General features: G+C 41.7%; 1 protein-coding gene across 2 annotated transcripts in view; it reads right to left on the bottom strand.

Annotated features, from left to right (window-relative positions):
* Positions 1-15,205, bottom strand: part of PLEKHA6 (pleckstrin homology domain containing A6) — a 283,503-nt gene that overhangs the window by 78,212 nt on the left and 190,086 nt on the right. For both annotated transcript variants that reach the window (XM_061632214.1, XM_061632215.1), the window contains exons 4-8: positions 10,671-10,751; positions 9,744-9,858; positions 7,887-7,991; positions 7,093-7,165; positions 3,948-4,048 (exon numbers count right to left, since the gene is read on the bottom strand). In XM_061632214.1, coding sequence (XP_061488198.1) covers positions 3,948-4,048; positions 7,093-7,165; positions 7,887-7,991; positions 9,744-9,858; positions 10,671-10,751 — 475 coding nt within the window. The remainder of the gene's footprint in view (positions 1-3,947; positions 4,049-7,092; positions 7,166-7,886; positions 7,992-9,743; positions 9,859-10,670; positions 10,752-15,205) is intronic.

Here is a 15,205-nt window from a genome sequence, read left to right as displayed (position 1 = left end):
CAGACCATTTATATGGTGTGGGATTGCCAGTTCCTTCCCCGGCCTTTCTTTATGCCCCAGTGAATGCCGGGTACTCATTTTACCGACCACAGATGGATGGAAGGCTGAGTGGACCTCGACCCCTTTTACCGGAGATTTGACTTCCTCCTTCTGTTGGAATCGAACTCCGGCCATGAGCAGAGCTTCAGCTGCGTTACCACCGCTTACCACTCTGCGCCACGGAGGGTGCTGCTCATTATTTCCTGGTGGAACGCTTTAAGACAGGGATGGGAAACCTGTGCCTTCCAGGAGCTACTGGACTCTGGCTCCCATCAGCCCTAGCCAACATGGCTCATGGTCAGAGATGATGGGAGTTGTAGTTCAGCACCTGGGAGGGCCTTAGGTTTCCTCTCGCTTCATTTAAGGCCCATAACCTCCCCAGCATCGTGTTCCATCATCAGTGTCATTAGCAGTAGCAGAAATAGCAAAAATTCGGTGCATTTCATACACATCTCAGCAATCCTTACAACAACCATGAAAGGCAGCAGGTCAGAATGATCACTCCCATATACCATAGATGGCAGGCTGAGGATAAGAGAAGAATACTGTGCCTGAAGCCACCTGATGAATTCACAGCCGAAGTGAAATTTGAACTGGGTGCTTCCAGGTTCACATATCAGTCTCTTAGCCACTTCAAAGCACAGGAAGATTTAAAAATTGAAATACCCAAGTGGTTAAAGGAACTTTGGGAACTCGTGGCCATGAAAGAAAAAGTGTTACTAAGCTCACTTTTGGGAATGAAGAATAAGAACTGTGTAGTTTTACAGATAGATGGCATTTTTAAATCATTGGCATAACACCTGTAAAGAAAGAAATCTCAGATGTTGCCATCTATGCAATTTTTTATTTTATGATGATGTCAAGATAGAGTCCTTGGCTGGATCTTTACAGCAGGAAGGGCTTTTGTCCCCTGGAAAAAGTCACTTGGGGGGAGCATAACATGGTGGGCAGAGCATGAACAAAGAGTGGATGGGGCCATCCCTTTTCTTTCTTTCAGACACCTGAATCCTGAGAGCATAGAGTGGGCCTGCAGTGTCCAAAGAGCCCAATGCAAGCCCAGAGGGACCTGAAGGCTACACAGGATGAGACAGAGATTCCCCAGTGCCTTGATTATTCCAGTTCATCGTCCACCTGCTGGATATGGCCCAGTCTGAAACTGATCTTTATCAAGTCCAAACAGCCTTTTGGAACTCTCTAAAAAGTCTGCACTCTGTTGATGCTGAACCCTTGGCTTTACTTTCTAGTTTGGATTGATCTACTCTATGTCTATTAGTAAGTTTGAGGTTGTTCATGCAGCCACAAAAAACAAGTGGCAAAACATTTACTGCTGGGCTGTACTACTGGGCTAAGTTCAAGGTCCTGGTTTTGGTGTACAAAGCTCTATACAGCTTGGGACCAGGATACCTGAAAGATCATCTTACGCCTTATATACCCAGTCAGTCACTATGCTTTGCAGGTGAGGGCCTCCTGCGGATACCATCTTATCAGCAGGTTCATTCCACACAACATAGGAAATGTACCTTTAGTGTAGCAGCACCTACCCTTTGGAATTCCCTCCCCTTAAATATTAGACAAACGCCATCTCTGTTATCTTTTCGGCACCTACTGAAGAGCTTCAACTTTCAACAAGCCTTTCAAGGAGAGACCTTATCCCAGTCTGCAACTGTGCTGGAATTGCTTTTGAAGATGTTTTTAAAGCTTTTTTTAAAATATGTTTTTATAGATGTTTTGTTTAATATGTTTTTAAAGATGTTTTGTTTTAATATATTTTAATATCTGTTTTTATTATGTTTTAGAGTGTTTTTGTTTGCCGCCCTCAGCTCCTACTGGGAGGAAGGGCAGGATATAAATATAAATAATAACAACAACAGCAACAACAACTTCGGGTTGCAACTGAACAACTGCACATTTCAACACTATCCCATGGGAAGTGCTGTCTTCACATAGAAAAACAAGGGCATCAGTGAGAAGGTTAGATTCAGCTCTTCCCACTGATATGTTAGCTTTCCACATGCAGGGAGAATTTGATAGACAGAAGAAGCATTCAGACATATAACCTGCAACTGCTGCCTGCAGTGGTACAATCCAGGAAAAATCCTGCTGAATATGTTTATTTATATTTATTTGGTAAACATTTTTATACCAGTTTTGACCCCTCACAAGGGCCCCCAAGGAAAGAAAATACCAAAATCCAATGTATGCAGTAAGAGAATTAAAGCATTAAAAACAAAGAGCAGAGTTAAGACCTTCAATCTCAAATTAAAAATAATTTAAAACAAGAGGAACAAAAACGTTTTTTGCTGCCAGTCTAGCCTTGCATCCATTTGTATCTTTGTTGGAAATCTCAGCATAGTGCCCTGATCTGGGCTGACAATCAGGTGGAAATCCGCCTTCATGATGCGTCAGGGCACAGGATGCATGCCAATGCCAGCTTGGGAACAACAATGCCCAGTATAGCCAAAATCAAGGCTAGCAGAAAGGGAGAGCAAGATGATAACAAAGCATGGCTCTGTTGCTGGAACAATTGACATACCCCTTCTGTTTTCTGGGACAGCCAGTGTGGTGTATTGGTTAGAGTGTTGGATTATGACCTGGGAGACTAGGGTTTGAATCCCCATACAGCTATGAAGCTCACTGGGTGGCCCTGGCCCAGTCACTGCCTCTCAGCTTCAGAGGAAGGCAATGGTAAACCACCTCTGAATACCGCTTACCATGAAAACCCTATTCATAGAGTCGCCATAAGTCGGGATCGACTTGAAGGCAGTCCATTTCATTTCATTTTTCTGTTTCCTGGAAGTCTGGATTGTTGGGAGCGGTGTCCCTGTCAGACCTATAGATAGTTGTTCACAGGCCAGCCAGGCAGCAGCCAAGGAGGATCAATCCCAGAGCTCTCTGGTAGCATAGAAAGAGTCTAGGGCAGAAGAGAGCTTGGGAAGGATGGAGAAGAGAAGGAAAGTAGCTGATTTAACACCCTCTCTTTTTACATCTGAGCACCCAGGCTAAGGCAACAGCATCACAAGCAAGCACAATTACCTCTCCTGGTCAAAATCTTACTGTTTGTCCCTATTCTACCCTGATTAGATTTCACCTGCTAATCTTCCTGGAGATTTCCAAGAATTTAGCCCTGATCTTGACTGCACTAGTGAATGTGCAGACCAGAGTGTTACACTGTTATACAGCTGTTAAAGGCACAGGAGCCCCAGCAGGGGAAAAGCTGCCAAACATTGTTGAGCAGGGGATGCTTTATGTTGCTGTGATAATCACTCAAATATTTATTTCCTGATTTTAAAGAGGCAAACTGACAGACAATGTCATGATCCCCTCTATGTACTCTGATTCAGACCGGGACTGGGGGGGCACCTATTGTTAGTTTTGGGGCAGGATCCAAGACAGACAGTTTGAAAACAACTCTAGCAGTAGAATTATCACAAGTAGGCAAAGTCGGGCTTCCTTTAGCTTAACATTGGCCTAAACCTTAATTTTTCACCATCCTTCTCCAACCTGGTGCTCTCCAGATGTTTTGGACTACAACTCCTATGAGCCCCAGCCAGCTTGGCCAATGGTCAGGAATAGTGGGAGTTGTAGTCCAAAATATCTGGGGGACACCAGGTTGGGTAAAACTACTTTAGACCTTCAATGCAGCCACAAGCAGTGGCACTAACACCTCTCCATATACTCTCCAGCAACCTGATCGCCTTTAAGGACCAAATTCAAGACAGCTTAGAGCATCAGCCACTAGAGCAGCTGCAACTAAGAGCATAATCGCTATAGTGCAGTGCTATTAGCCTAAGACCCATTTCTGTTCCTACCATCTAGAGCAGAGCAGCTTCCAACTCCTCGACCACACTTCTAGCTGCACATCCGAGAACACCATGCTATTGCCATGAGAGCCCTAGCCATATACTGACCTTAAAGGTGTATTTCCTACTGATGTTGTCTGTTGGCTGGACAGCTGCGACCCGGAAGCTGAGAAGTGGAATGCTGCCCAAGATGCTTTCCTCCTTCTCATCTGCAGGAAAGAAGGTAGGAGACCAAATAATTAGACAGGTAAGAGAATCCCCTTCTCTCAGCTAACTAGCTAGAGATGCTGTCGCAGTGGAGGATCTCATATAAATGGGCTTCTTCATCCCCATTAGAGAGCAAGAAACCACCAAGGCCTCTCCTTGCTGTCAAAATAAGAACTAGAGTATTGAGAGCAACAATTGCCCAGAGTGAGATGGAAATGCTGTGCCTATACATCTAACTACCTGTGGATGTTGGCTCCCTTCCCTATCTGTGCCTGCTATTCTCTCTGTCTCAGATCGGCGAGCACTCTCTCACACATATCTGTTACATTTACCACTCACAATACTGTCTAGTTAATTATTCATGCCTGCCTTCTAGATACACAGCCAGAGAAGAGTTCAGACAGCAGGTTCCTGAGAACCAAAGGTTGTAAGGCATCCATACACACAGACAGACAGAGCTTTTTTTATATATATATATAAAAGTGAGGTGCTAGTACACATCTCTTGATAAAAGTGCTGTGGGTGCCAGCACAAAATGGCTGCCATGGGGAGCAAAAAAAGAGGTGCCAGCACTCTGCACCAGTGAGTACTGTCACAAAAAAGCCATAATATATATGCACACACACACACATGTATGTATCAATGTATCCGAGTTGGAGAACCTGTGACCCTCCAGATGTTGTTGGACTACTACTCCCATAGTCTCTGACCATTTGTCATGCTGGCTGGGGCTGATGAGAGTTGGAATCCAACAACATCAGGAGGGCCATAGCAGGTTCCCCACCCACCCATCCACCCACCCATCCATCCATCCACCCATCCATCCACCCATCCACCCACCCACCCATCCACCCACCCATCCACCCACCCACCCATCCATCCATCCACCCATCCACCCACCCACCCACACAGAGTTGTTGAAGACAAAAGTGCACTAAAATTCCGAATTCTCACTGGACATTTTCTAGACACCCAAAGACTGGAATTCACCTCATGGACTATGGAGACCCACATTTTATATGTGAAGCCCTCACATGCCTCTTCAGCCTCTTTTGCTCCATCATTACTACTTAATCCCATTGAACTTTGACCTGATGAGGCTAGTATTAGTCTTTTCCAGAGAAAAGCATGATTTACAGAAAGGCTTTGTGTGTGTATGTGTGTGTGCACACATGCGTGCGCACATGTGTTTTGTGTGCATGTGTGTGCTCTACTCTGTGGAGGAAATATCCAAAGATCCAGGCTATCTGTTCCAGAGAAATAAGGGAACAGCTGTACCACGTCTGGCCATCAGAGATATCATGACATATACATTTCCTTGCATAGCTTATCATTGCACTGCTTGCCTTAGATGTTACCATAATGCAGGGAGAGAGGGAGAGATGGAGTTTACTAACAAACATTTTCTGCTTCATGTGTAACCTTCTCTTAAAGCTGCAAAGTGCCATGCTAATGCCAGAAATATCAAAGGCTATACACTCAGTATAGGATGTCTCAGCACATTAATTGTCAAATTAAGTCTTGCTGCACACATTAGTTTTAAGCACATACCAGAAACTTTCACCCATTTGTCCACTTCTTCTGACAGAAAGAAACAACTAAACATTCAGTAGAGGCAACCAACTCTCAGGTTCCCCATAAGATTGTCTCTATCTGTTTGCTGAGATTCGTTTTACGCTGAGATTTCCTCAGCAAATGGGACAACTTGAAAAGAGACAGCCAACAGTCTGTAGAAAAGTCACAGGAGGATGGACAGAGGTGTGGGTGGAAGGGGGAAAGAATCCTCCCAAAAGCCATGAATCACCCAGGGGATTGTACTGCTGTCACTGTGCCATTTACAAACACTCAAATCATGAACCCTACTTGCTGGGAAATGACACTTTTTTGGCCCAGCAACAATGAATGTTATGTGTGTTTCATTGTGTGAAAGGTGGTTTTGCTAGTATCACAGGCACCTATTGGTTGTACTCATGACATCACTACGAGACATGCTGGAAACCACTTTTGTGCCAATGCTTACTAGTTCAAATGCCCACATTGCTCCCACAGGTCAAAAACGAACCTGACTACTCCTCTGCAGCAACACTATCCCCTGAAGCAAGGCTTGCCTCCTTCCATTATGCAATTATGGGGATGTTGCTTGATTTGTCAGACCACTAAAGCACTACATCGCCTCAGTCGTTCATGCTCTGGTAACTTCTAGATAGGACTACTGCAATGCGTTCTACGTTGGGCTGCCCTTGAAGATAGTTCGGAAACTACAGTTAGTCCAGAATGCAGCGGCCAGATTGTTGACGCGGACCAGAAGGTCCGCTCATATAACACCTGTTTTGGCCCGTCTGCACTGGCTTCCTATTTGTTTCCGGGCTAAATTCAAAGTGCTGGTTTTGACCTATAAAGCCTTACACGGCATGGGACCGCAATACCTGGTGGAGCGCCTCTCCCAATATGAAACTACCCGTACTCTGCGCTCAACATCTAAGGCCCTCCTCCGAGTACCATCCCATCAAGAAGCTCGGAGGATGGTGACTAGAAATAGGGCCTTTTCGGTTGTGGCTCCCGAACTATGGAATGGTCTCTCTGATGAGGTGCGCCTGGCGCCGACGCTGCTATCTTTTCGGCGCCAGGTGAAAACCTTTTTATACTCCCAGGCATTTTAAAGTGTATTTTTACAGTATTTTATTACTATGTTGTATTCTGGATGTTGTTTGGTTTTCGTATTGTTTGTGTGTTTTTGTTTCTTGAGTTATTGTATTTATTGTATTTATATATTGTGCTTGCTTTTACCTTTTATGTACACCGCCCAGAGAGCCTTCGGGCTTAGGGCGGTATATAAATAAAATAAAATAAATAAATAAATAAATAAATAAGAATATGTCATTTGACTACAATGGGAAAGGACCAGACATAGCATGGAGAAGAAGGCAAGATCTAGCTGCGCTTAACTAAAATACAGGCATAATTCCTGACTTTAATTTCAAACTATTTTTGGCACCTGGGAATTCCTCTAAGTGCCTACACTTCAGACTTTGGTTCTGTTACATACCTTTGTAGTAGAAAAGGCAGCGGTCCACCAGTACAAACCAGCGCTTATTCCATTGCTTCACACCAGAGCTGGCCTGTAAAGAGATGTTGAAAGAAAATAAAGGCCACAACAGGCACAGCACTACTACAATAAAGTTTCAGAAGTCTAAAAAATGCACAGCTGGTACCAATCTTCAGCAGAAGCAAGGAATCGGTGGAATTCTTTAGGGGACTTCCACGTAGGGTGTGACAGAAATGCAAAAGATGTTTGAACTCATTATGAGATCCTGACATGGTACAAGGCAGGATAGAAATACCCAGTATTTTCAGGTGTGTGAGAGAGAGAGGGGGGGGGAGAGGGGGGGAGATACCCTGGACAAGAATCCAAATGGAGTGAATATCAAATACTCCAGCATTTTACATGGAGTCCTTGTTGAAGAAAAGATTTGGTTACATCAAGGATAGGGGAACCTGTGGCCCTTTAGATGTTGCTGGACTCCAACTCCCATTAGGCTCAGCCAGCATAGCCAATGGTTAAAGATCATGAGAGTTGTCGTCCCACAACTTCTGGAGGGTCACAAGTTCCCCATCCCTGGGTTACATGGATGGATAGATGATTAGGCACCTTTGTAGCTCACTCCATAATTTTCTGAGGAAGACTATGTGATGGAGGAAGAAATGGCATAGCTCTGCAAGAAGCACCTCCTTAACGTTCTGGCAGGTGCAGTCTGGGTTGTGATACCAGAAGGAAAGGAAGGGAAGATGGTGGAACAATGGATTCCCCTCTGACAATACGATGGAGGACAGGAGTTTTACCTGCTTGAAGAGCCAGCCACTCTTGGTCACTGCAGCATTAGGATTCCTCTTCATGGAATTGGAGCGCTTCCCAAAAGCAATCCCCTTCCTGGAGGAGCGTGAGGCCTTTTGGAAATGAAAGGGAGAGGTTTTGGAAGGCAGGCTACTGAACCTGTATCTCCAAAGCAAGCAACAGCTTTGCACAAATCACTCAGAAAACACAATCAATTCCAAGAGGAATAGTACAAGCTAACATAGTATTTGTTAGGCTGAGGGATGTTTGATGGAACACTGTCAACTGGTACATAAAAAGGCCCATCATACCCAAAAATGTATAAATTTTTATTGAAAATGGACATGGAAGAAGAACAAGTAAAAGAATGTATGGTCAAGTGGGCAAAAAATTTTGGTTATAATATACAAATGGATCAATGGGAAAATATGTGGAAAAAAGGTTTGAAATTTACATTATGCTATAATCTTAAAGAAAATTTTTATAAAATGATGTATCATTGGTACATGACTCCAGAAAAGTTGTCAAAAATGTATAGTAATGTTTCTAATGTATGTTGGAAATGTAAACAACAAGAAGGATCTTTTTATCATATGTGGTGGTTGTGTAAACAGGCAAAATTATTTTGGGCACAGATAGGTAGGATGATGCAAAGAATCTTAAAGGTAAATATTCAGTCAAAGCCAGAATTTTTTTTATTGGGTTTTATGGATAAACAAAAGGAAAAGAAATATGGAAGAATAATATTATATATGATTACAGCAGCAAGATTATTATATGCACAAAAGTGGAAAATGGAATTAATACCAACAATGGAAGAATGGCTATTGAAATTAATGGATTTAGTTGAGATGGACAAATTGACATGCCTTCTCAGAGAAAAAATGACAGATACATTTCTTAAGGAATGGAAGCCTCTTTTGGACTTTTTGTTGAAAGAAAAAAATGAAATGATGATAATGGGATTTGACGATTAATTAAGATAGACTTTGGAAAAAAGTGAATTTCGTATGTTCTAGGAGACAGGTTTGATATATATTATATACTTATAGCTGATCTGTAACAGATCGGAAGTCAAGTTCTTCTTTTTATTTTTGTTGTATTGTTTTTGTTGTTTGATTTTGTTTGTGTTTGTTTTATGAAAATTTGAATAATAAAAAAATTATTAAAAAAAAAAAGCCCATCATACCAAGGAGATGGAGCATTTAAACCAGAGATGGGAAACCTATTTCCCAGCCACCATATTTTGTTAGATTATATTTCCCATCTTCACTGACAACAGGCCAGGCTGGCTGGAGCTGACAGAAGTTGGAATCCAACAGTATCTGGAGGGTGTCACAGATTCCCCATCCCTGACTTAAACCAATCCACAGCGATGTCCTCCAACTCACCCCAAATTGGGCCATATTCACTATTTCTGCTGAAAAATTAAATTTCCTACAAGACCTCCATGGGGTGTAACAGCAGACTTTATTTATTTACTTTATTGATTGATTCATTAAATTTCTATCCTGCCCTTCCTCCCAGAGGAGTCCAGGGTGACAAACATTAAACAAGCTAAAACAATACAATTAAAAATAAAACAAAAACATTTTAAAAGCATTTAAACACAATTTAAAAAATCAACTCAAAACATTTCAAGGCATTTGAACATCTAAAAACATTTAATAGGTTTTTTAATCTGATATGTTTGTCCTTTATCTGACAGGATTTCAAATGGCAAGTCCCCTGCTGTCCCCATTTCACAGAAGAAGAAACATGAGGCCTAAATAACATGGGCAACTTTTAATTGAAGAATACTGCTACATTGGGGGGGGAAAGAACCAAAGTCTCAATGAGAGGCCACACTGCTGCACTAAGCATACCCTGCCATTTGGTCGTTCCTGAGGCACCTCTGAAACCATGGTATGATTGGATGATTCACTATTGACTGCTGCTGGCTGCTTGCTGCCTGATTTGTGTGACATGTCCAAGACAGATCTACAATTCAGAGACAAGAGGGGAAGAATGTTATCCTAGCATATTTTGCTAGAAGGAAAGCATTATGCTGCATTTTATCGCTTTTTGTTGTTTTTAATTATTGCATCTTGAATATTCTGCTTTTGTCGTTTTTGCTGCTAAGTTGCCAAGATAATATTGGCTGATGTGCAACCATACACACCAAATAAATAAATTAATAAATCTGTTCTGGTATCTTTACTTCTTACATACAACACAGTCATATGTACAATGAGATAAAGACACATGCTTTGCTGTGCAGTCAAAATTCATTGAAAACAATGGAGTATCTTTGCATCAGCTTCAACAAGATAAGGATCTTCATTGTGTAAATCAGCCTTCCCCAACCTGGTGATCTCCAGGTGTGCTGGCTGGGCTGAGGGGAGTTGCAATCCAAAACATCTGGAGGGGTCCAGGTTAGGGATAAATGTAAATGTACTGCCTTCAAGTCGATTCTGACTTATGGTGACCCTATGAATAGGGTTTTCATGAGGCTGAGAGGCAGTGACTGGCCCAGGGTCACCCAGTGAGCTTCATGGCTATGTGGGAATTTGAACCCTGGTCTCCCAGGTTGTAGTCCAACACCTTAACCACTACACTACACTGGCTCTCATAAGGCTGGTGCAAATGCACCTTCACATGCATCAGAAGTTGCTGTACAGCAAATCCTTGCCATTTTTTCTTGAGTTGAATTTCTGTGGCTAGTAGAACATCATTTGCTCTCTGGTGGCACCCTTAAGCCTTCCCTGCTCTTTCATGTACCACCACTGCCCAAAATGGCAGAGAAGACCTACCTTTGCAAGTCAAACTGGTTGTTCTCTTCTGGGATCTGGCCAGTCACTGGGTGAAAAAAAGTGTTCCGTCTTTCATTATGGCTGGAAAAACACAAAGAGAGATGAGATGGGCTATGCATTAATTGGGTAGCCCTATCCTCAGCATGTTGGCTGAGGATTCATTACCACAAAATTGAATTGAATTGAATTGCTTTATTACAGTCAAAGACCAGCCTAACCACAAAATTAATAACTTGTCCAAACAATCCACTTTTCAGAATAAACACCCAGCATCTAGAAATCATTTGGTCACAGTGGATATACATATCTGTGGCATCATTTAAGTCAATAAACTCCCCATTACTCCATACTTCCCTGTATGTGCAGTTTTTGCTGATCACTAACTAATTCCTAATTTCTAACTGATTAATTATTATTTGGATTTAACTTTGAATTATTAATTAGGAATTTTTAAAATGACTGATTACTAGTTATTTCAATGGAGAGAACCATCATTATACCACACAAGGTTTTAAAAAAGGGGGAAAAACAGGTGAAGGCATATAGCTGATTATTATTATTATCAGTAGTAGTATAGTAGTAGTAGCAGTAGTAGTAGTAGTAGTATATCAGCAAAGCAATAGCAATATATTAACAGTCAAATGAATTGGGTAAACAAATAGAAAATATAGAAAATGAAATATACCTTTATACATAACTGTATGAGATATTCATGTTGATTCAACAAAACAGAGTTCCCTGTGGAGAGGGATTGACTGGTAAACCACTTTGGGAATTGTAGCTTTGTGAGGGGAATAGGGGGTCTCCTAACAATTCTCAGCATCCTGAACAAACTACAGTTCCCAGGAATCTTTTAGTGAAGCTGTGACTTTCAAGTGATATGATATTGCTTTAAATAAATAGTGCACATAGGGCTCCAAACTGAAGAAATTCTCTATCTTTGAGCCAGGTTGTTTTGTAGCAACCTCCATGTACTGCTGAAGAGCACACCTGTACGATAGACATGCCTGCAAGTGTATTTGTTGTATTCTCTCTTTACATTTTTAAGTGTGCACTTAAAGGGTCATATCCAATGTTACTCCTACTTAGAGTGGACCCACAGAAATTAATGGACACAGCTAACTTAGGTCAATTAATTTCAACAAGTCTACTCTGAATAGAATTTAGTTGGATACAACCCAGAGCATCTTACCTATACTCTCAAGAACAAGTGTTTCATCATAAATCCCTCACCTCCTATCAAAAGTGCATCTGTCAGAGGTTCCTGCCTGGCAGTCATGCCTTCCTCCAGAATGCTATGTGTGATAAGGAGAGCCAATAGGACATGCCACTCCTCCTTCCCAGTTTCCAACTTTTCTTTTCCAGCTGAGACTCCACATTTCATGGCCACTGAGTACACTCAGTCCTCATTGGGCCATTTGGGGGTGGGGTTGCTCCCTTCCATTCCATACTTCCTACTCATTTTTTAGTGGCCCCATTTTGCATTCGCCACCTGATTTCACATCTAGACGGAGTGATAGGGTGTGAAAAGGCCCTTTCTAACTCCTGGCCCTTATATTATTACACCTGGCCCAGTGATCAATTGTGACAGTAAAAACAGGCACTCCCATTTCTACTTCTGTTAACAGGTACTGTATAGAAATGCTTATATTTCCCCCTTATTCATGTCAGAGATGGAAACTACAATCTGTCTTTGAGCCTAGCTTAGAAGTAACAGTCTAATACAATATACAGGCTGCTTCATAGGAGTGAACAAGTAATATACAAAACAGTTCTATGCAACTGCACAATTTCGGGAGCTTTGCCATCACAGCACCTGCCCATCTTATCATAAACTTCTGTGGAGGCATATCTCAGCCTCCATAGAGTTTTCTCCATACAGATCTGGCACTATCTGGTATAAACAGCATTTGATAGCTTTAATGAAAAGGAAGCTGCATACATAAAATACACCAATGAAGGGCTTGTGCAGGCACCAGGATACAAACCATGAGTTCAACAACCTGTGAATTTCACCCTGCCACTCAGAATGAAAACTTGCTCGTGGGCCCAAGCTCTGTCACAGTTGTTTAACTATACCCAGAAGCACACATAATTAAACTTTTCACAAACAGCAAATGTAATTTAGTTGGAGACATCATCGTTCCACACCTGATATTCAAAGCATATTACAGTGGTGAGAGAATATTAATACAGCCCTTTTCATGCATGCACATTAATGAGACATCAGGACTACACAGCCTGTTTTTGAAAGCTGCTCAAGGGCTAAAATGGCCACCATTTGCTGACAGAAATATGGAAATAGTGCTTTATAACAATCAACAAATCTTCTGCCAATTAAACATTTTGAAAATTCATGTGTTTAAACATTGCAAACTACATCTGAATGGTACTGCTTTAAAGCACATGCAAAAGAAGATAGAAGCTTGCACTAGTAATGTGTTCCAAGTAGCAACTGCAGTGTTAAAATTCATAACATTTCACATCATGATCCATTCACGAATAAGTGCCCCCTTCTCTCTCTCCACACACACACACACACAAAATTTATATCTGAGTGGGCATTGCTTGTCATTTATGACAGTGACCTAGAACTGCACCTCACAAACTACGTTGGTGCAACTGTTCTTGGGCCCAAAGGGAAAAAAATTAGTAAACAAATATTGCCTTTCAGAGGGCTAACTAGTTAAAGTTAAGAGACAATTTTCACATTAAGCAGAATGAGAGGAGAAACAATTCTGGATAGTACCACTTGAGAATGCAAGTGGGAGGAAGCCTTATTTTTGAATATTCCTCTAAATGAGCCAATGTCCATGCATTAAATGAGCAAACCAGATGAGAAGGTTTGGAATACCCTTCTCTCTTATGTGCTAAGTTCACGGTATGCAGGGAAGATACACACATACAGTGTGTGTGTGTGTGTGTGTGTGTGTGTGTGTGTGTGTGAGAGAGAGAGAGAGAGAGAGAGAGAGAGAGAGAGAGATCTCCAACCTTGAACAACAGACATCTCCAACAACAAGCCCTACCACATAAGCTTTTAGTGCTTTTACAAATAGTATTGCAGTGTACTGGCTAAAATAAAAATATTAAATTACAGAAGCCAAAACAAATCAAGGCAGCAGTCCTCTATAATGTACTTTTCCGGACACAGATTTTAATTAGAACAAATCCTGTTATCTTGGTCTGTTGAGCTTTATTACTTCTCTGTGCCTGTTTACAAAAAACAGGCTTTAATTCCACCCTTCCTTAACCCTAGAATAAATAAGGCCTAATTGGTGTGTTTTTGCCCTGATTTAATGAGCTGAATGTGTGCATGATGAATCTGAACTACACAAGAACAAATCACAAGTTTGTTCATCATGGTGCACTTTGTCACTTGCATAAAGGCAATCTTCCTCCCACTGCATCCTTTTTCCATGAATCATCTAAGCTTTTACATGGACAGCCATCATCTTAGTGCAAAGACTTGGCAACCCAGGTCCAGAAATGAAGGACACTGGAGAAAGATTCCTGCAAAACCAGTATCTAAACCACACCAGGATGGCAAAGAAATCCAAGGTCTCTAGACAATTTGGACTGAGATTCTTTCCCAAGCCTAAATGCAGTTATCAGTGAGATATGAGCAAACTCCTCCATGTGTGAAGTGTATATATAAATGAAAGAAACGACGTCTCAGTGAAATGATGACCAACTTTTTCAGGTCAGGCTCCCATATTCTCTCTGGCTAAGAAGCTCACGGAGGGGGGGGTGGAAAGCTATCCCCTTCTGCTTATGTCCCCAGGTTTTACTGTGGAGTCTGCACCCCTCCCCAGACTGAACAACTTAGCAGTAGGTGCCCCTCCCTATCACCCTCGGGGGCCACACCTCATCACTGGTTTCTGAAACAAATCCTTCCTCGTGAGGTTATGAAGGCATTGCAATGTATTCCAAACATATAAATCTACTCCTTAAGACCAGGAACTGTGTTTTTTTTAGAAAGTTTCACTTTTTAAAGCCAAAGTAGCCATTCCTGCTAAACTTGGCTCTGCTTTCAGTGAATTGGTTGTTTTTTCTGTATTTGATAACATTTTTTCTATTAAATGTTTGTGGAGTGGCAAGATCAACCACAGTACCCTCTACCCTTTTCCCAAAGCCAGTTGTGGTTAGGAATCCAAACCCAAGATCAACATAAAACTGAGCCGCTACTGCTGATTGCAACAAAGCCTTCAGACCACTTGCAGCTTATGAGAAGGGTTGACTTCCATGTACTAAAAGAGTGCTGAAGACTGATGGTATTTCTGTAATATCTAGTTATTTATGGGCATACAGTGAATATGGTGGAGCACACAAACATGGAGACTATATGTGGTTGTTGCTGTTTTATTATTTTGTTTTATGGTATGATATTTACTTTTGTTCTTAACAATGTTTTAAATTGCTTGGATACTTTTGGGTAACAAGCAACTAAACAATAGCAATAACAATAATAATAGCAGCTCCCCCCAAAGCAAACAATGTATCCTCTGAGCCCCCTGCCTCCAACTCCATTTCCCAAG

This window comes from Rhineura floridana, chromosome 6 (genome assembly GCF_030035675.1).
Source record: "Rhineura floridana isolate rRhiFlo1 chromosome 6, rRhiFlo1.hap2, whole genome shotgun sequence".
Classification (NCBI taxonomy): Eukaryota; Metazoa; Chordata; class Lepidosauria; order Squamata; family Rhineuridae; genus Rhineura; species Rhineura floridana.
Note: the sequence above shows the minus strand (reverse complement) of the source record. Positions and strands in the feature narration are given on the sequence as shown.